The 22,763-nt window shown below is 34.3% G+C and overlaps 1 protein-coding gene across 1 annotated transcript in view; it reads right to left on the bottom strand.

The window, feature by feature from the left end:
* The window catches only part of LOC129002705 (F-actin-uncapping protein LRRC16A), a 59,231-nt gene that overhangs the window by 17,687 nt on the left and 18,781 nt on the right, over positions 1-22,763 (bottom strand). Inside the window, exons 6-20 of the mRNA XM_054430708.1 lie at positions 21,697-21,871; positions 21,400-21,473; positions 20,530-20,694; positions 19,330-19,424; positions 16,036-16,077; positions 14,644-14,831; positions 8,966-9,043; positions 7,563-7,744; positions 6,178-6,329; positions 5,507-5,649; positions 5,182-5,297; positions 4,178-4,315; positions 2,504-2,669; positions 1,558-1,710; positions 581-697 (exon numbers count right to left, since the gene is read on the bottom strand). Of these exons, the coding sequence (XP_054286683.1) occupies positions 581-697; positions 1,558-1,710; positions 2,504-2,669; positions 4,178-4,315; positions 5,182-5,297; positions 5,507-5,649; positions 6,178-6,329; positions 7,563-7,744; positions 8,966-9,043; positions 14,644-14,831; positions 16,036-16,077; positions 19,330-19,424; positions 20,530-20,694; positions 21,400-21,473; positions 21,697-21,871 (1,984 nt within the window). The remainder of the gene's footprint in view (positions 1-580; positions 698-1,557; positions 1,711-2,503; positions 2,670-4,177; positions 4,316-5,181; positions 5,298-5,506; positions 5,650-6,177; positions 6,330-7,562; positions 7,745-8,965; positions 9,044-14,643; positions 14,832-16,035; positions 16,078-19,329; positions 19,425-20,529; positions 20,695-21,399; positions 21,474-21,696; positions 21,872-22,763) is intronic.

Below are 22,763 nucleotides of genomic sequence, written 5' to 3'. Positions count from 1 at the left end.
AGGACACTGCTGCTCTGCACATTTCATCATGCACTCTAGACCATCCTGCAAACAAACAACATGGGTCAAGATGGTGTATCTAACACTCGTCCTCACACAATAGTTCAGCTGAGGACGCTATCCCAAGGCTGTCAGTGATGCTGTGCCCAAGGAGAGGGAATCCGTCCTGCCTGAGGTGGCCCTGCTTTTAATGAACACGGATCTAGACTGTGAGGTCAATAAACATTCCTAATGGTAAATCCATATGCCACCACTAGTGGCGTGGGGCCGAAGACAAGAGTCTGTTGGGACCATCTGGCGGAGATGCACTGGAAATATTTTGTATTAAGCCATTAACATTTCACATCAACACATTACATTACTATCCCTGCAGCAGCAAACCTAAGTTTTTGTTAAGCCTAGTGTTGATAAGGAAAAATCTTACATGTTTAAGAAGGAAAAGTATTTGTGAACATCTAATCAGGCAAATACAAATTCACTTTAGTCTGCATGTTTGCCGCAAAAGGATATTTAAAACTAAAAGAGTTTATTTTTCGGACTATTTGTGGAAACTGTGAACACAGCCAGATTGATTGGTTACCTGCAGGTAGTTGATGATGACTGAGTGTAGTTCATCAGAGATCTGCTTCAGTTTGATGTCTATAGGATTGCCAGCCTCCTCCCACCTCTGAACCACCTCGTGTAGTCTCGGAAGCAGCTACAAGACCATAAGACATAAGGCCATTATTTTCCACTATAAGTGGCATTTTTCATTGAAGAATTAAAACATATTTTAAGGAAAACAATCAAACCCCTTAAATTGCTTTTGGAGACCCATTCTGTTAATTCCCAACCACAACTTTTTTATTGCAGTTCTGTAAATTCACTGCCAGAACTTAATTTTTGAATTAGTTATAAATGGTTGGACCAAAATACATATCCAGAACCATAAAATTAAGTGGAAAATATTTTGATAAGAGTAAAATAAAATAACAACACCAATGATTTTCTTTGTCACTGAGTTTCAAAGCAATTTTATGTATATTTTTACATAATCTTGAAGTATGCTACATGCCATTATAAGGCCTACAAGACTTTGCGCCTTATACATGTTACTTGGTACTTGGACTTCATACCTGGTATCAAGCAAAACTATGGCAAATTGAAATAACTTACAATTACAGATTATCATAGACTATTGGATACTGAAGTAGACGTCCCATATTAACCAGCTGTAGCAAATGTTTTACTCAAAACGAACATAGTTAAATAAGCCACGAATGTGCTACTCTTTAAAATTACATGTTCTGTTCACTCTTAGTTTTGGTTACTGTGCAAGTTGATGTGAAAATCAGATGCCATAGTTTACTGCAAGTTGTCCTTTTAGTTTAGCTTGTTTAAAAAGTTGTCGTATTCAACAGAAATCAGTTAGCTCTCAGGCCAAAGCTTCATCAGCCAAGCTCTAGTGGTAGAGCACGGGTCTATGGTCCCTGAGGTCCAGGGTTCGAATCCTGCCAATCACTGTCAAAGGCTCAATTAACTACATAAATTTTTATGATGAATAAAACATCTAGGCACCTGTTTGCAGTTGTCCGCGTCCTGTATGAGGTTGGTAGCCAAGTTGATGTCGTTGTTCTTGTCTGTTGACTGTTGGGCCACAGTCCTGATAGTGTCTTGTGTTTGTAGCACCAGTCTGTCTACCATCTGTTGTGTCGAGCTCAACAAGAACCCCTGCAAACAAACTAACTAGCTCACATACAATGCTTTTAGTAAAATATAAAATATCGCTTAGGATTAGAGGGTCGTGGGGTTTTGGCATTACAGTCAAACCTATTTAGCACGAATTTCAAAGGGGCAGTGGAAAGATTTGTAAACTCAAGGTATTATTCGTCTTTTATAGAGGTTTCTCCTCGCTCTGAGACAGTGACTGAGGAAGGAATAGGGGTGGGTGGGGGTTTCATTTTGAGACAATCTTCTGTTTGTTTTGAAAACTACTATGGAGGTTAAGATCTTGAGAAATTCGTCTTATAAAGGTTAATCAGTCCTAGCCCATGTCACAAAAAATTCGTCTCATGAGGTTTTTAACCTAATTACTACATTGTACAGAGGTGTTTTTAGCATTGACCTTTATGAAAGTTTCAAGGGAATTTGTAAAAATTTGCATAACTAGGAATTTATTTTATCGAGGTTCGACTGTATCACTCAGATAAATTCAATTGTTAAAGGTGGGGTGGGACATAAAAAAAACTATCTGGAATTGTTACTAATTGCTATGTAACTGCAACTTTTTGTTGGATAGCATCATTAAGTCACAGCCAATTATTAATGGAATTTAGGTCCATAATCAATCATTGCAGGGTATAACAAGTAACAAATGAGCAGTAACTCAGTTACATAGACATGAGTTCAAATCCTACCAATGTCGAACGGCTTTTAGCATAATACATCAACATAAGAGGGGATCAATACAATAAAACCATATAATACCAACATCTAGTATGAAAGGAATAAAAGATAAAATTACCTGTTGAAGTCTGAAGGCTTGTCCGTTACTGTACTTCTTCGGAGACACATTTCTGTGCAGCACGTCTTGTATCCTTTTCATCACACCATCTGTCTTTTCCGCATTGACTTTCATACAAGGCAGTAGGTCGTACAGCGGCATTGGCATATACCTCACAGTGTAGTTGCTGTGAAGTAATCAGACAAGTACAGGAGTCAAATAAAATCATGTTAGACCTATACTTACACTAAACATGTCAGACCAGAATGTTGATATTAAATAATGGAACAGCGGTACAGGATTCAAATTGAAATAATTGTAGACCAGTAAAGGAATCAAATCAAACTATGTTTGACTGAACCAGTCCATGAATAAAATCTTACTATGAAAAATACATAAATCATATAGTCATGTTGGACAATGAATGTGAATAAAATAAAACCACGCACCATGATATAGCCTCTGTTTTATTACAAATGAAAAGGTTTTAACCTTTTTTACTGTCAATGATTTGTTTTTCGTTTAGCGACCAAGTTTCGAACGTAAACGTTCATTTTCAAGCTGACCGAAAAATCCTCTTCATCCTTGGGGGTTGTGAAGAATCGCCATATAAACTGTTAGCATATTTTAAGTTACAGAACGTGTCCGCTGTTTTGATATTCGTGTAAGTGTTAAGTGTTTATAACTACTCTTCACAACACCAGGAGTGAATAGGAATTTTCCAAGTACTAGGTCAGCTTGAGAATGAACCTTTAGGTTCAAAACCTTGGTCGCTAGACAAAAAAAGGATCAATGTTACAACAGGTAGGCCCTATTAAACCTTTTTATTTGCAAAACCATGTTTGACTAATATTCTAACAGAATCAAATCAAAAAGGGATTTTTAATTCTCAAATTTTGGGAAATTTCCGGCAAATTTTAAGATTTTTTTTATTGAGAATTTTTTGAGACGAGAATAAAAAAATAATATAATTAAAAACGCCTGCAGAAAATCAATGCAATACCCGCAGTACAGGAGCGCGTTGTAGTTGCGTATTCTTTGTGAAGGCGTTCTAATTTAATTAATTCTTTACATGTAAATATTACTGTAATTATTTTATAATTTGAAAAGTTTTGTTAAGTGTAAGCAGTGTGAGGCATGTTTTACTACTATAAACAAAGCCAAAACAAGTAACTATTTTGTACAAATTAATATTGCTTTTATTTTATGATTTATTTTATTTTAGGATAAGTTTAACTCATTTTTAAACATTTTTGATAAGCTAGGCGTAATTAATTTTCTATGCTGACGTTTTTTAATAAAAGATTTTAAATATTCTTGCCTATTATTATTATTTTTGTATTTAAACAGTCATCTAACAATGTTACAAAATCAGGTAAAAATTTTGAAGGTGGATTTCCCGTTGTGTATGAGAAGGGAAATCCCGTCTCGATCTCGTCTCAAAATTTTATGAGAAATAAAAAATCTCGTCTCTAACTAAAAATTCAATCTCGTCCACCCCTAAAATCAAATCAATCTGAGACAACAACAATCCTGTTCCAATTCCTTTTCCAATGCGGACAATTTAAGAATTTACACCACAATTGGTAGAACACACCATGAAATGCTTTGTTTTTCCACTAATCATAATGGAAAATAACTGCACCAATCCCTAATAAACTGACCATCACCAAGACTTGTCTGAAGGCTGCCTACCTCTCCAAGGCGTAGGCCAGGTCACTGTAGCCCTGCAGGGTAATGTTGTTTCTATCATACATGATACTGCGGATCTTGGAGTTGATCTGCAAAGCCTTCGCTAACAGTCTGGCTCCTGCGTCTCCCATCAGATTACCACTAAAAAACAATCTTTGTAGTAGCCTAGCAAGTGTTTAATCATAGAGCGGCATTGGTATGTATCTAACAGTGATCATGAAAGAACATATAAATCATAGGAATTTCTAACTTTTTCATGGTGAGGTAGCCTCTGGATCACTAAATTTAAGCTAAATGGTTTAAGTTACCTGGCTTCGTCAAGTGATCCTTCTTCAGTATTACACTACTATAGTTTCGGAGCTGAAAATAAGTCCATCTTCAGGTTAACAAATGACTCATCTTCCGGCGTCGCCACACGTGTCCCCCGTGATTAATTACACTGGCCAGTTTTTACAGTATTATATTCGTTTTTTGTGTTTTTTGTGTTCATGTATGTGTTTTAAGTGTATCGACGAATCTAACCAAATTGGTTAGATGACCTATTGACGTTTTTGTTAACCTGAAGATGGACTTATTTTCAAGTCCGAAACTATAGTAGTGTAATACTGAAGAAGGATCACTTGACGAAGCCAGGTAACTTAAACCATTTAGTTCTAACTTTTTACTTAGAAATATTATGTTCATAATCTAGAATCCAAGTACCATTTAAAAAAAATTCATATAGAAAGATTTAACCTAAAAAATAAACGTTAAAAAATAACTGACTTGACTCGCTTAACACCAATACCCGGTGAGTGGTTCTTCATGTCGCAAACGCAATTTGATTCAAATCTTTAAAACTGTGACGCACACTTGGTACCCATTTTAAGCTAAATGATAGAATGAGATGATCTGTGTACTAATAGGGTACTCTGATTTCTGCAACAAAATGGTCACAGCATGGTAAAGGATAAAGCAGTTTAAATGTCACTGATTGGGTATGTACTTCAGTGACCAGAAACACTCACCTGAAGTCTATAGTCTGCAAACACTGGTTGCTACCCAAGGCGTTGATAAGGTTATACAGGTCAGACTTGAGCCTGGAGTCTGGAATGGCCAAGGTCTGGAGTACACAGTCTTCTTCCTGTCAGACAAATCATAATTGCAACGGTAGTTGTCAGACATAGCATTATTATTAAATGCTTTTTGTATGAAAGTAACATTTCCAAATTAATTCCCAAAAGGTTCTAGAAATGCTTGATTATATATTCTATGCTTGAATCTTCTCAGGAGATAGAATCCAGGTGTAAATGTTCACTTTTGATGTCAATTAGCAATCTAGAGTGATTATACCTGTATCATCGTGACCAGAGCGTCCATGATGGCGGAGATGTGCTTGGCCTTCATGTTGGTCATGTTACGCCCCATGTGAAGGTGTTTTATTGACTTGTTCTTGCTGACTGCGACCACTACAGCGGCCAAGTCTACGTCCATATCTGTAACATAACATGTCAGCCTACAATCTGATACGTTTGGGAAAAGTATATGATTTAGTTGTATTACGTTGCGATTTAAAATTACATTTGTTATCGAGCTCTGGTTTTGACATAAGTTGGTGATGTGCATTATTAAATATACAATTTGTTTACCAAAATGGAATTTTAAAATACCTAGGGGATTATCAACTGGAACTTTTGGTCCATTAGGTTTATAACCTTCCATAGTATCAACCATAAGTATTACGTTTGAAACAATACATTTGTCTCTATTGGACTCGCTACGATAGGGAACAGCTGTAAAAGATGGAGTAACTAATGGACAAAGTGCTGAATACAGTCCTAGTTCAAACTAGTCCACTGAATCTTTGTCAGATAACACCACCTACTGGGTTGCGTCATGACGAAGAAGGCTCATCCAATCGCCATGAAGGATTATACAACATGTATTTCAACTAGAGACAATCTTAACATGGCAATGTAATATCTAGTTCTGTTCACGTTTCAAGTTCTGTAATATACACGTACTGTTCTCAGTGATATCAAGGGAGCCGATGGACCTGACCCCGTGTATGCAGGACTCCAACACATGAGCTCCCTGAGCTCCGAGGTTGTTGCAGCTCATGTCCAACGCAATGTCCGTGGTCGACTCATTACACGCCAGACCCAGCAGCAAGTTCCTGCAAACAAACACATCTGTTAAGCGCCTGTCACTCAAAAACCCGGGGGTTTTGAGGGCTTCTAGGGACATTTAGGAGCAATTTTCATGGAACATTGTATACATTATAAATGTGTAAACTATACTGTATGATACTTAAAGGTACATTTTAGACCCATTAGAAAAAAATGAAGATTTTTCCAAGAGATCAGGTATGGCTAGGAGATGTAGAAACATTTTTTTGGGGTTTTAGGGTTGTTCTCCAAACAGAAAGTTGTACTCTATTAAAAGACTTGTTTTTCTATTTTTTATTTTTATAGACATGAGGACCTACAGCATTAGGTTTCCAAATTGAGTCACAGTATTATTACATGGAGAAATCCATTCCTGATAGGCAGAGTTTGATCCAAGGGCTTCAGGACAGAAATCCCGTTCTATAAGCAATAGACTAGTCACACCACAAACACTAAATAAACAACACTAAACATTGATACAATTTATTGGAAACACTGATGACTAGAAACGTGTCAGTACCTAAAAACAATTCTTGGTACCACCTAATTGCGTTTTTACTCGGAAAAGTACTGGTACCGAGAACCAACATTAAAATGGCCAGTGCATACAATAGTAGTATGACTAAATCCAAAACTAAAACTGACAGGACATTGAAAAAAAAAATGATTGTGGCAACATCTGTGAGTGGCTGTTTTGATCACTGCAACAACGTTATGATATCTTATGACTAGGGCAACGCAAATCATATCCCACGATCGCGGCAACAACTGTAAGCAGCTGTCAAGAGTATGACAGCATCATAATAAAATAATAACTAGAGATGCTAATTTTCTTACTTTACACGAAGACAAGAAAAAGAACAGACAGAATGGTGGTAATGAAAGATACCTCTACCATAGACTAATGGGAGTGATTTTTCAAAAATGAATTTATTCCATTTCTAACCAAAGTGTCCATGCAACTCATTGATTTTGCCAGTTCATCATAATTTATTTATTGATTGTATATAGAATCACGTGCATACCGTTCTCTAGTTGGCAGGTCATGCTAAATTTAAATAAGTTAATTTAATTTACAATTACAATCCATAATACTTGGAAACAATATTATCTATTATTAGAGTCGCGAAGTTTTAATTTTACTTAATATTGGAACTACTTATAAGCCAGTAACTGCCTAACTTTCCCCGACAGAAAATTCCCCACTCATCACTAATCAAGAAAAGTATCACTAAACATACTTGAGTGCTTCCAGTGGCATTTTACAGTAGGACATGTTGAGATACTTGAGGGACAGTGTGCTGGTGAAGAACTGTTTGAAAGACGGAGGAACCTCTTTGGCTTTCTTGGTGCTAAACGCATTTTTGGAGACGTTCAGATGGACTAGATTGGTGGCACACCCTCTCAGCAGGGCTCCGAATATCTGGAATAATGAATTTGGTATTAAATCCGACAGGAATTGTTTAAGTAACAGATAAATAATATCTCTTTTAAAATCAGCAGGTTTGATATTAATAACTAGGGATGGATGAGTCTCGGAAATTTCAGGAAATTTTTGGGAAATTTTAAATCTCGTTCTAGGAGACGAGATTCTATTTTGGTCAAGTTTTTTTCGAGACAAGATTAAAAAAAAATTTATTAAAAAAAATCTTTAACAAGTTTTAAAAATTTTTAATTTAAAAAAGATTAAAAAATTTAAAAATTAAAAAAACCTGCAAAAAGTCAATGCAATACCCGCAATACAGGATCGAATTGATGTTGTGTTTCCTTTGCGAATGCGTTTTTATCTAATTATTAATTCTTTACATGGAAATATTGCTTCGTTTTATAATTTTTTTGACAAGCAAATGATGATAAGTTTTGTTACTGTAAGCAGTGTGAAGGCATTTTTACTACTATAAACATAGCCAAAAAAAGTTTCTCCAAAATCATTCTAAAAATAACACAAGACTGAAAAATTGTTACTTGATACTTAACTAGTAATTGTTTTAGACTTATAAATTTGATAACTAGTAATTGTTTTAGACTTATAAATTTGATATTTTTCAAAGTTGAACTATACACTAACTGATATCTCCATGTTTCCTATGCCGAAGAGTTGTTTTTAATAAGTTAGGCCTTATAAATGTATTTTTTTTATATTGATGTTTTTATCAATGTTTTTAAATAAAAGATTTTAAATATTTTTGTCTATTGCTATTATTTTTGTATTTAACCAGTCTGTCATAAATCAGTAGGTATTTAAAAAAAAAAACAAAAAAAACAGGTTAAAATGTGGAACGTGCATTTCCTGTTTTGTATGAGAAGGGAAATCCCGTCTTGAAATTTTACGAGAAATAAAAAATCTTTTTCTTGAACAAAAAATCCAATCTTGTCCATCCCTACTGATTTGTATTATACAACAAATAGAAACATATTTATTCCTGGGAACAGAGAAAGGTCATCACATGAACAACGCATTAAATCCAACAGAAATTGTTAAAGTAAAAGTTAAATAATTTCTCTTTTATTATCAGCAGGTTTGATATTAATAACATGCATATTAAAACCAGTATAAAAAATAAATACTGTAGATACCCGGAACTATAGCTTTGTCTTTCATTACTATAAAACAATTGCTTTCTCTCTTCTGTTCTACTCTTACCGTTTCTAAGGTGCAGTCAGTTCCCGAGATATCGAGATGTGTGATTTGATTGGGTTGGGCCAAGAAGTTGCACAGATTCTGAAACAAAAATATTATTGTAAATTATCAAATGGAAAAAACTTGCAATGACGGTTGTGCCATTTGAAATGTTTAATTATTTCAAAGGCTTTGTTTCTCACGTCCTGTGAAATAAGGTTCTAAGTTGCTAATTCGCTGTGACCGTTGGGTAAAAATATTACACCTCGCACTTGCCTTGTGACTATATAAAACTATTTTGTTATTAATGAAACAATAAGAGACTTGCAGTTATTTATTTACATTATCAAAGGATAAAACATGAGACCAGATAAAAGTTGGAATGGACCACAAAGATTTGTCTATCTCAACTACAAAATGTCAAGTAAACTTATTTTAACTATCAGAACAGTCTTATGAGTATTTTTTGGGAAAAAATAAAAATATATGATCTTAAATTACTATCTTGATGAGGAAATATTGAAAGTCTATTAAGTAACGACAGACGAATGAAACATGACTGGTAGACATTTAATGTTCGGGTATGCTGTCTTATTTTGTTTAACGTTTAATCATTTTAAAGAGGGGAATTTGTAGTTAATATTTTTTTGTTTGGTTCTTAGACTTTTGCATGAATATTGAGAATCAATGACTCCTTAATACCTCCAAAAGGTTTTGAGGAATCAGGATCGGTCCATCCCAAATTTCCTGATTAGATTACAAAAATTAATGTACAATATGAAATATTAAGGTAGTAAGTCGCTTTTCACTGGCCTTGTGTTCCTGTACTGCAGTGAGAGCTAGAGATCTACAATATGTGCATGCTACTGGAAACTTTATAACTACAGTTAGCAAACTACAAAGTTAAACTTCAGGTGACCATGCAAAACAAATTGTGAGGAAAAGCGTATGCATACACGTTATCTACCAGTAATTAAATTAATAGTAGTTAGTTAATGCTAACTAGTTTTAATTTATGTTGTTTTTATAGCTTTTGTCCATAGTTAAAAATAAATTCAGATGGTATTTTGAATATCAGAAACTGGTATGAAAGGTGTGGAATAAATATATATTGTAGTTAAATCCATTATCAGTCTTTTTCAATTTCAAATGTCATTTCCATGTTTGTGTAGGTTTGAAATTGACCAGGTACGTCAGTTAAGGCTACAGCCACACTAGGCGACTTGATCGTCTCAACAGAAAATAAAAGTGGGTACATTAAATTAAATTAAGGCCATCACACTAAGCGATTTGAGATCCGCAACCACTTGCAACAGAAAAACGAACGCATCTGGGAGCATTTTTTGGTCACAACCACAAATATGCTATGTTATCTTACAGCATCGGCCAAACTGAGCAACAAGTCGCCCTCTCACACACCCAGTTCCTGCACTGTTTTGTTGGTTTTTGTTTAGTTTTGGTCTGACAGTAATAAAGTTACGTAATGCTGTAAGGTATAGATGTTTTAGTCGACGAATTAAACATGCATAGACCTCTATGAGATGTAACCATAAGGGAATAAGTATATTTTTTTGAAATATCCAAAAAAATTGTGTTCTTTTTTCAGCTTGATAAAACTACGACTAAAAACTCGTCTGAAAATACTACAAACTATTTGCAATTTCAAAATACATCATCCCTTAACAATGTTAGGTGGTGACACTAATGATGTTTCAGGAAATGCACAATCTTTTTAAAATATTCAATAAATATCAACCAGTCCTCCTCTCTCATTAAAAACTCGGGACAATAAGAAGTCACTCAAGTGCGACCAAGTCGCAAATAAAAAAAGTCATGGCAACCGAGCCGCGTAGTGTAGTGTAGTGTGTGGCCGTAGCCTATGTTTATTGAATAATTAATAATTATAATGTCGACACATCAGAAGTTGGCCAATTCTGTTATTAAAATTAAAGTGGCAAGGCTTTACCTAAAAATTTGTAAAAACACACCCACTACTACTTGTTAAACACATGTTCAACAGAAAAAAAGTCCAACAAAATATTAACATCACATGTTTGGGAAGAGGTTAGTTAACAGATGATGACTAGTATACAGCAAACAAAGAGTAACTCGTTGTTATGAAAATGATTTACTATATTGGCTGGAACAAAAAAAGACCATCCATAAAAGAGAGCCATAAAAATTGTTAAACCACATTTTACTTACCAGGATCGGTTCCTGTGAGTGGATAACAACAAAATACAATGATAAAATTTAGAAGAAAGAGCTTTACTAACACAACTTATGGCTCTCATACGATTATTTTTATTACTATATAAAACTAGACTAAAAGTTTTGTATCTTTACTGAAATGGTGCGAAGGAGTAAAAAGTTAACCAGCCAAATAGAAAAAAATTACCCTCCAAGTGCAAAGCTTTAGCTATACAGTTAAATAATTTTCTTAAAATTTGTTTATAGAATAACAGAATGAAAAAATAACTAGTAAACATTACATTTATTCTAAGCAACTAAACTCATCAGTCATTCTTAATATTTTATGAAAGTTTTTCATTATTTTATTTCTAGTAAATACTTTGATGATTAATTATTGAATTCCCTTTTGATAGTTTTATTTATGATTCAATTTCAAAGCTTGTTTATCATCATCAGAAGAATTCTTCTGTCTTGGATGTATGCAATGACTAAATTAAAAGCTGAGAAAATGAATAAACAAATAACTTAAGAAATAACGGATAAATAAAAAGTGAATAAATGAATTAAAGAATGAACAAACTGACTGATATTCATTTCTAAGATGGTTTACAGACAAACTGACTAATAGATGAAGAAGTGTACAGGTGAGAAAATGAATAAATAACACAAATACACCAATACAATTACTTGCTCATCTTATACCAAAATTTGCTGTTAAGTGCTAAGTCCATGCACAATAATACATACAATCTGAACCACCCAAACTTTGCATCTCTTTTATTCTTTATTTACTCTCTGTATTATTACTCGGCAAAATGCTATTTCATATCTGCTGACTAAGACTGTAGGCCAAGATTGATTTACTAACATATTTATAATATATAATATAAAATATATAATTATAATATATAATATAATATATTTACTAACATAACAAAGACAGTTGTTGTTTTGGATCTAGTTGTTTCAATATATTTCTAGACTATTTAAATTATTTGACAAGAAATTTGAATTTAGTCAGTCGGTAGCATTTAGTTAGGGGGTTTGAAGGAATTTTTGTTGAGAGACCTTAGTCCATAAGTGGTAATGGTTGTCAACAAAATCTTGATAGAAGGTTAAACAATTCTTCAAGATTCCGCCCACAAAAGATGTCTACTTAAATTGCCACTAACCACAGTAAAAAAATGGGTAACCTTAAGAGTATTCTGGTCAAACAACCGAATAAAAACATTCAAGCCATTTCCCCAATTTTCAACTTCTTAGGATTAATAATATGGGAACTTTCCAAACAAAGCCAAATACAGAGAACCCCTGACCTAAATCTCAGATAATAATCCTACACAAAACAGCAGGCTTTTGAAAACATTTGTATAATTCAATGGTGATGTAGTGATAGTGACCAAAAACCATAGACTAAGATAGACCGTGTGTTATTCTTCCTCCTTCCACGACCTACAAAAAAGACTCTAATACTGAAGAAGGAGCTAGTAGCTCTGAAAATTCCACGTCTTTATTTGTGTATTTTTAAAACGTTTTTATTAGCTCGCTTTCTTGTCCGGTACAAATTTTGCAATCAATTTTATACTAACTTCCCGATGAGCTAGAGACTTGAAACTTGAAACATAGCTCACAAATGGAAGACAATGCAATATTATATCATTTAATTTTTATATTTCCCTTGGGCTACGCCCCACGGGCTTGTTTTTATTAACTCGCTTTCTTGAAAATTTTGATACTTCCCGATGAGCTAGAGACTTGAAACTTGAAACATAGCTTACAAATGGATAACAATGCAATATTATATCATTTAATTTTCATATTTCCCTTGGGCTACGCCCCATGGGCTTGTTTTTATTAGCTCACAATCCTACAAATTTTGATATCAATTTTAAACGAAGTACCCGATGAGCTAGAGACTTGAAATTTGAAACATAGCTCACAAGTGGATGACAATGCAATATTATAGCATTTAATTTTCATATTTCCCTTGGGCTACGCCCCACTGGCTTCCAAATTTTTCATGTTTACATTTTGAAAGAATGTAAATATATCAATTAATTAAAGTCAGCTGTAAATACTTAAATTTGACAGTTCAAAAAGCAGAGGTTAAGAGGTACAGGTTCTGCTCCCAAGAGATTCTTTATACAAACAAATATTTCAAAATAAAGATAAACAATCTGATTGCAGATATAAAGGTGTTTGTTAATAATGTCATTTGTTATTTATTTAATATTCTATAAAGTAAACAATAATTAAATAGATTGATATATTTATAGTTAGTAGGTAGGCCGTACATCCAATATAATACATAATTATATGAAAAGGAACTCAAATAAGCCTTAGATTTCCCACATGCCTCTGTCCTAATCTGATATAGATGCATGAAATAGATTTAACATCCACACACATTAAAAACTAAAAAGTAGAAAATAATTTATAAATAAAAAACTTTTTAAAAACAAAACGTAAAAAGTTTGGTGGATTCTTTATGGGTTTTGACTCAAATCAGGTTTTGTTTAATTCTAGCAGAGGTATACTAAATTTTTTTAAGAAGTCATTAAACAGTCCCTAGACGATCATAATACATCAAAAAGATTACCCAGAATTAAAAAGCCGTCACCCAGAATTAATCATTTGCGTACACAAGTTGTGGCCACCGCGACGACATCACCGATCGGTCCTTAAATGTGTGTTTGTGTATTGTGTAATGACTGATTTTTTTTATATGGAAGACGAAGCAACAGCGGATAACCTGATGATATCACTGTGTTGACGAAACGTGTCGTAAACTACACCAATTTTAAACGGTAGAAGGTAACATTATTATTATTTAAAAAGATTACGTTTAGAATGATTAGATCAAATATCATAGTGCAATAAGAAAGTGCATTTAAAGTTAAAAATGTTAATTGTGAATGATTGTGAACTAGACAAACCTACGAAGCTGAATGAAATTTACTAACAGTGTGTAATTTCATTGCCTCAGTGAGAGAGTACAAGTGTAGAAGCGTTCTACTTTAAGTAACTCATACAGCACTAAACTTGACTTTAAGGTAAAATAGATTAATAAACTATTAAAAGTTAGTTCCTTATATAGGCTAAATTGATACAAACTAAAACCAACCCTGCACTGAATAATTTTTGAAAAATGTAAATTAATTGGAAAATTAGCCAGGGAACAGCAACTATCCTCTGTGGCATGAGTAGTTGGCCTAGCCTGGCCAATGAAATAAAAAAAAGTTGTGTATATATTCCTTGATTTCCCAATTACACCTGTTTAACATATAAACTGGATGTAGATCTCTGAATAGATTTTGTATTGTTGTAGATCTCTTTGAACAGAAATAACAATTAAATTCAACCACTAATGAATACAAAAACATTTACTGAAACAACCTCACCCACTTTACTGTTTGAGCTACTTTAGAAAGGTTTCATAAATTGACCTGCAATTTCCTCACTCCGTCATAATTATTGTCTGCTGAACAACAACATAAACTGTGACTCACATTGACATCCTCCTTGAGGTTGTTGCCGCTGAGGTTGAGGTAGGTGAGAGTGTTGGGCATCAACTTGTTGAGTGACAAAGCGTGCGCCAACTGGTTTACTCCCTTGCTCGTCAGACCGCAGTGTGACACGTTCAGGTGGACTAACCCCTTGGAACCCTTGGTCAACGGAGTGCTCAGATGACTAGCACCTGCATCAGAATGGTAGTACAGTTTGGGTGGTTAGGTAAGGCATTACAGTAGAGCGTTGATTATCCAAAACAATTGGCGCAGAGGTGTTCGGATAGAATATCAGCGTAAAATGGTTGAATTTCTTTGTTTACTGTAATTAGAATCCCTCTCGGCATAAAGTGTATAATTTGAGCTACAAACAATATTTGCGATCATTGTAGAAGCTTTAATTTACTGAAATGCTATTGTAATCGTCAGCACAGGTGATTGCCTAGATCTTCGGCATATCTAACCATATCACAATGATTGTCTTTAGTTTGTGTACATAAGAGCATTAAGCATAGTACACTCAGCATTGAGCATAGTATACTTACTTAATGCACAATGTTTGAAAGGTGGAATGAAAATAAAACAGTTTTGGCGATAATCAGCGCTCTACTGTACCTTGGTTTTACATATACGTAATCCAACAAGAGGGTATCAAAACAAACAGTTAGAAATTCAACACAGACTTTTACCACAAGAAGTTATGCTTCCACAGCCTTAAGGTTGATACAGTTTTTTAGTTTTTTAATTTAGAGTTAGACTTTTTACCAACACCTTATCTAGTAGTATACTTATTGGACAACTTTACAATTGTTAAACGTGAAAAGTCTGTTAATGAACAAATATTACATCCCTATATTAAGTGGTAAATTTATTAAATGAAACATTTTACAAATAGTTCAACTAACTTATTTGTGAAAATTCAAGTAAAAAGCTAAATCGCTAAACTAAAAAGGAAAAATATGTAGAGTATTATTTCCTCCTAGTCACATAATAACATTCGTCATAAGTCTGGCCAAATATAAACTTCTCATAAATCTACTCTCTAAAGAAGTTCAATATTTGGACGAAACATCAGAGTTATGTTTTGTGATTTTCTTTACATGTATCTATAGTTTGTTCAAATAACAAAAGCAGTCGGGGATGGGACCTACATGCAGCCAATGAATAAAGGTTAGCATTCATTGGCAGCATGTAGGTCCACTGCCAACCGCCTTCATTATTTCTACAAACTATAATGGCCTTTGGACTCTAATTTTCTCAGATAAGCTAGGTGAGTAATTTTTAAAATGTCTATGCAACTTTTGATGCAAAACTAAACCTACAGGAATAGTCTAGACTAAAACTATTAACAGAATTAGCATGCAAAAAAAGGAAAAGTAACTCGGATATGCGCACCTTGGCAGAGTTTGGCCACGATTCCACACAAACTATTGGCACCTGGGCAGAACAGAGAGTCAAGCAGGGGTAAACTTATGACCTGAAGGAGGGGTGAGTCTAGTCTAATGTCACTTTGGAAAAACAAGTCTCCCCCATCAAGAAATACTTGACACATAAGAATCCATCTAAATTATATTTTCCCAAAGGTATGAGCTTGAAATTGTAGGATTTGTCCTAGCGAGTTCTATACACTATGACATATTTTGCCACGGTGTGACATGTTCTTTTATTTACACTGCTGAGGATACAAATTTGTGACACAGTATCGTACAGCAAAGACAAGTACATTCACGGGTGTGTGACACACTTTTGTAGAAAACGAACTCACTTTTTATAGTTTTAGCGAATTTCCCTATAGGGAAGTAGCTATTACCGTAGGTCTCATGGTAAGACCTAAGCCCGGGACCGATTTACTTTTTCATTTTGATGTCCCCAGAGGCCAAAAACACCATTCGTTCAAATTTTTATATATCTATATATATATATATATATATATATATATATATATATGTCCATCCGCACGATAACTTGAGTAATTTTTGTCCGATTTTGATAAAATTTGGTTTGAAGGTGTAAGGCGGGATAAACTTGAATGAGTTCGCGAACCAGCATGATCGGACTATGGGAACGGGGGTTTATGGGGGGTTTTATGGGGTAAAAATAGGGTTTTCCCATTTTTGACCCTAAAAACACAAAATTTCACAATTTCTTTTTAAACCATTTTGTAGAGCTTAAAAAAACAAATAATTTAGTATATTGACGCATTATTATGCGCCTAATTGTTACGGAGAAAATTAAAAAAAAATGTAATTTTAAAATTCCCATGTTATTATTATGGAGAATAAGTCAACTGTTGTTGTTTGCTTGTTTATGAACATATTTTGATCAAATTTGGAAAATACATTAATTTCTTACTAAACTACAGTACCTTTTAATATTTTACATAAAAAAAAAACTTTTTTACCCTCCCTGTTGCAGCAAACCTAAGTACTCATTAAACTAATTCTGTTTAAATTGGGAATAGTGATATTTTTAAGGAGACATTTTAGTTTAAATCCAATCAGGCAAATGGAAATTCGCTAAGTCTGCAGGTTTGCTGCGGCGGGGGTATTTTCCTCGTAATTGTTGACGTTACTAGCAGAGGGTTCAGGTTAGGTTGGGGTTAAATAAACAGATTACAGTCACCTTTTACTTTTACAGCATTGCCAGTTTTTTTGACAGTTTAAGCTAATACTGAAAGTTTACCACCCCAACAAATCCCAGAAAACCCCAACCCTCTGATAGCAATAACCAACCATCCTACCTAGTTGTCAGTAGAAAAAAACTACCACAAAAAGTGAGTTTGTTTACAAAAAAATTGTAACATGAGCACACACCTGCGACTATGCTTGCTTTTGCGTGAATGCCATGTCGCAAACTAAGTGTCGATCGCCACCGTGTACATCATTAAGACATTATTAAACGCAACTGATAAGCTTACTTTTCCAAAGTGACAAAACACCAAAAATTAAAAATGAGATTAGAGGTTGAAAAAACACATCAATATTGCACACATAAAAAAAATGTATATCTTATAAAGATTTGCTGGCATAGCTTTAATCTCATAACAGATCGATTTAGACATAAAGATCTCTTGGTTTTATTAAAAAAAATATTTGGAAAATATAAGTAACAGAGTTGAGCAACAATAAAAAAAACAATAAATATATCAGTGACAACTTTCAAAATGTTTTGATGAGTTATAATTTTTTATATTTATCAATACAACAAAAAAAAAAAAAATCATAGGAAGTTTAAGAGAATTCCTTACTTCATTATAAGCAGAATTAAAACTTAATCTGTAGATCTGCAATGTTGATACGTTGGGGAAGGTAGGTGATATTACATGATATTGAATAAACATAGAACATTTCCTTCTCCACCAAAAGAACTTTTAAAGGTGGAGTTAATAAACATCAAACACTAAACATAACTAAAAATAAAACATTGAGTGCTTGTTAAATGGAGTGCTCAGAAGGTTAAGATGGAGCAAAATTGCTATCAATTTTGTTCTTCAGAATAAATAGTTTGGGAAAGATTTCCCGATGGCCTAAGCAAGATTTTGTTAATTTTTAGCTGCTTGGAAAAACAAATAAATGGTTGACTAACGGTGTGTATAAAAGTCATAGCTGAGATTAATTCATAGATCTTATTATAGGTAGACCTAGTTTAGTTCAATTAAATGCTACCCATAACTATAAACTTGATACAGGAGGTACAAAGAACATTCAGAAAATAGCCTCCGTTCAGTTATATAAAAAACTATTAAGTAAAAAAGGTTTGCATATATTTTTCTTAAAACTGAATATGATTAACATACACATTTAAGCACTTAATGTACAGTTTTGCAAGCCTCAAAATTATGTTTTTTGAGGTAGCCGCAGAAAAGTGCTATTGGAAACGGCCAAGTACATTTTTTTATGTTACAAATCTTATAATAGCTTGCACTTCACATTTGGCGAATTTTATAGCTTATCACACAGTTTGAAACACAGAAAATTGAAATAACCTATCACTCAACCTTCAACTACCACTTTGACTGACCTTCCATGCCACTGTACAAAACGGCCGCACTACTTCCAAAACTTCCCGCACATAAAAACCAAACATAGTGAAAGTAACCAAACATAGGTTACTTTCTGAGTAGTCCTCGTACATTCAAAGGGTAAACTCCCTTAGAGTCTTACACTAGTTTCGGTAATTTCTTTTTTTAAGAAAAAAAAACATTAACATAAGATTAGAATTTGAATTCCAAATGGCAAATTTATGGGAAAACTCTGGCATATTTTACCTGAATGAATAACTCCACTTCAAATTTATTTTATTTTTATGGTAAACAATAAGACACATTAATAACGTAATGGATGGAGGAATGAATGAATTTAAAGCCACTAAATTACCGTCCTATATATTATATCATTCAAAGCAATTCATTCTTCAACTTTAGATTAAACATGCTTACAGCATCTATGAAACAGCAGTATAGTTATCCTTACATGATTCTAAGCAAGGATTAAACTTTATTTTCCAAACTTGGAGCACCAGCAATTACTTGGAAAAAGTTTAAACTTTTTAAAGCGTTTTAAATTGGAAAACATCTGGGATAACAACTAAGTGCATGGATACATGCTACGTCTGAGTATAAAACAGCTTTGTAGCTTTGGAGATTGTTGTTACAGAGGGTTTGAAAGTTTGGCGAGTCGTCTGTTTTACCTTTATCTTCGATCATGTTGTTGGACAGGTCCAGAGTATGCAGAGGAGTGTTGTTATTTGAGATCAAAGAGAGAGACAGCTTGTGAGCGAACTCCCTGAAAAAAATTGTTATGTTGAAGTACGCCATTTGATAAATTATTTTCTTAATCAGCAAATTACGTCTTAATTTTACACGGGAACCAGAACACAAAGGTTAACAAATTCAAGAAATATAGAGTATCAATAGCCTTCAGAACCCAGAACGAATTGAGTAAAATAGTACATAGAAAAATATAAGATTGTAATAAATTTGACTCTTCAAGCATCTACAAAAATTGTAATGATTGTGATAGCTTATACATTGACCAAACCGTAAACTTTGACGTTTCAAATGCACATGTCTACCAGGAGAAACAACAAACTGGATCAAATTTCCCACAACACCTGTTACAAAATGGCTACTTATTAGGGAAAATGGAGGACACTCTATGTATTTTAAAAAAACTTTGTGAGACAGTAAATGTGACGAATGCTTGGGAAAAATGTTACCCCTCTCCCTTTTGAATCCTAAATCTTGCCATGGCCATATAAAGCCTCGTTTTCATGTGTGGCATGTCGAGTCGCTGATGCCTTGAACTACAGCTTCTCTACTATTACATCAAGAGAACGGCTCGTCAGTGACTCTTAGAGCTAGCTCGAGGTGGTGTGTCAAGTCTCAAGCTCTTTCTTCAGAATATTGGTAAGACGAACATCAAAGGCCAGTGGATTGTTAGTCTGCCAGACTAGTTTTGGCTTTTTGGAGCTTTTTGTTCTGTTGCGCTGTTGAATGTGGTGGTGTTTAAGTGTACGGGTTTGGAAATGGAATGGATAATCACTCTGCAATGTGTTTTTGGATATATGAACAGGAAAATACATTGAAATCAACTGTCTTACAATATTTCTCATAAAAGTATGAGCAGCACAAACCGCTAACTCGTCACCCTTATCACCCATGGTAACTACAAAGCCTTAGTTGCTGTCAAGCACCAGTCCTTCCTTGGCTCTTTCCTTTCAAGGCTGTTTCGCTTTTCAAATCGCCAAATCGCCACACGTCGTGAGAACAAGCTCGCAAATTCCTCAGACAATTCAAAATCCATTGACAGATCAAGGTCATCTATGCCTGGATAAGCCACAGCTTGTGGGAAAGATCAAAGATGCTCAACTGTTATCAACAATACATACCACTTGACTCCCAAGTTGTCCAAGTATAACTGTTCGATGGTCAGGTTCTTCTTCATAATGTGAATGATCCTCTCCAGAGCGTCATGCGTCAACTTGGTGTTGCTCGCTCTCAGCTTGGTGAACCATGTGTTGTACTCGAGGGCGCTGATGATGGGCACCAAGTCTCTGGAACATTGTCCTTCGTAAAGTACATACAAGGATGCATTGACTACAGATAGGACTAGTTATTTATTCCACCAACATGTTATAGTTGTGGCAAGTTTAAGAGTAACAACTAACTTGTTCAGGTAGGTTTGGAGGAAAAAGCATATGGATTATGGCCAAGTGATTTAGTAGGGTGTTTTGAGGAAGGGCCCCGGTACCCAAAAACCCAAATAGAGCACCTCTACCCAAAAATGGCTTCTTTACCTAAATAAAGAGTTCTGAACAGCACAAAAGATTCATAGTTTTATAACTGCTATTCTGCCCCTCACCCCTGAAGGAGCTTAATTGTAGGAGGGAAATATCAAATTAATTGTGTTGTGAACTTTATTATTGGACTGCGCTGCCAGGATCTCTTTTCTTGGCTAAGTTAGTTGTGTATCTAAAAGAGTGCACAAATGTTTTAACCAAGTTAAACAGAAAGGGCTAATTATCAACTATAGCATATAGAAAGGAATTACAACCTTAATAAAGGGCAATTTATGAAATAATGGATAGTTTTGCGCAATGTTTCTCGTTATGACAAACATTTTAAACATATGGTTTACATGAGTGTGACTTGGGAGTTTTCTCAAAAGTTCATGGGTACTTTGGGATTTATATATGGATTTTATGGTCCATTTACTATCACAGAACTTATAAAAGTGATGGTACTTTTGTATCACTTACTTGGGATCTAAGTGATCAAAATCCCTCAAACTCAGCTCTCTGGTGTCGTGAGATAAGTATATGGTGTCAACATCCTGGAAAACAGAAGTACGTAACTAAGTTTTACAAACCACATATAAAATCTGTTTATTAGGTCATGGATTTTACACAGGCATTCATTTGATTTAAAATATTATAGATTTAATGCAGTAACTTCATCATAAAGTAACATTCAATGTTTTATTTCCTATCTTGGTAATTGAAAACTAACAGTGTTAGAGTTTATCAGGGATATTTGCCGTAACGAGTGGTACGTACCCAGGCAACCTCCTCCCTGTAAGGCATGGTGTGGTAGTCACACATGCAGGCGTACTGGGTAGAGAAGCCGTTACAAGGGCCGAGCCCTCTCACCTCCGACGCTCTCGTGAACTCAGACTCTCGCAGGTTTGCGATGCGCTTAGCCGGTACAACTTCCACCTTGCGGATGATGTGTCTGAACAAAAATTATTATTTTACAAACTTCATCTCAAGACTTTTCCTTTCAATTCAAATATACTTTGTTCAGAGAGGTATACAATACAAAGCTCAAAATTAATGAGTATTATGAATTAAAATGAACATCCCATACTAAATTGTAATCTTTATTAATATTTTTTGAATATTTGAAATCAATGATATTTTTTTAGAATTGTCAAACTAGTTTATCCTGTATTGTTGGAAGTGGATGACACGTGTAACTGTTCTAGATGAATAAATTATTTATACATTCATTAACTTGGTACAGGATATAATTAATTTCCCAATACTTAGATGCATAAGCCTTTTTAAAAAAACCTTGTCTGTAGCATTTCTTATAAAAATTATGTCTTTTCTCATTTTACACGTTAATTCCTCATCCGACAATTCCATAACAACGAATGACCTGTTTCTTTGCTATCCGAGTCAGTACCAGTGGCGAATTTCCTGCTTCCACTGTGACCACTAACAAAATATTTGACTCAGATTAACCTCCCGCCGAAAATTTGAATCTGATTCTGAAACGGCAAGTACTCAAGTCGTACCGTTACAACAGAACCAAATTATTGTACCGTAACAATAATTACCATAGCTAAGGGGGTTAACAATTAATTTAAATTCAATTGTTTAATACAATATAAATTGACAAAGACAGTTTAGGTTTAAAAAAGCGTAAAACAAAACATTTTTATCTAAATTTTAACTAATTTCCCCGGACTACCTACTTTCCAATCGGTTCTTCCTTACCCCCTCCCCCCTAATAGGAAAAGTCAGATGGACGCCCGCGATTGCCTCTTTTCACCTTGCTCATCGTTAGTCAGTAACTTTGTCAATCAAATTCTGATTTTTCGTGGTGATGTTAACTACTT

The sequence above is a fragment of the Macrosteles quadrilineatus genome, unplaced genomic scaffold (assembly GCF_028750875.1).
Source record: "Macrosteles quadrilineatus isolate MER2022 unplaced genomic scaffold, UCM_ALF_1.0 Scaffold_9__3_contigs__length_116548681, whole genome shotgun sequence".
NCBI lineage: Eukaryota > Metazoa > Arthropoda > Insecta > Hemiptera > Cicadellidae > Macrosteles > Macrosteles quadrilineatus.
The sequence above is the reverse complement of the archived record's forward strand: the minus strand, read 5'-3'. Positions and strand labels throughout refer to the sequence as shown.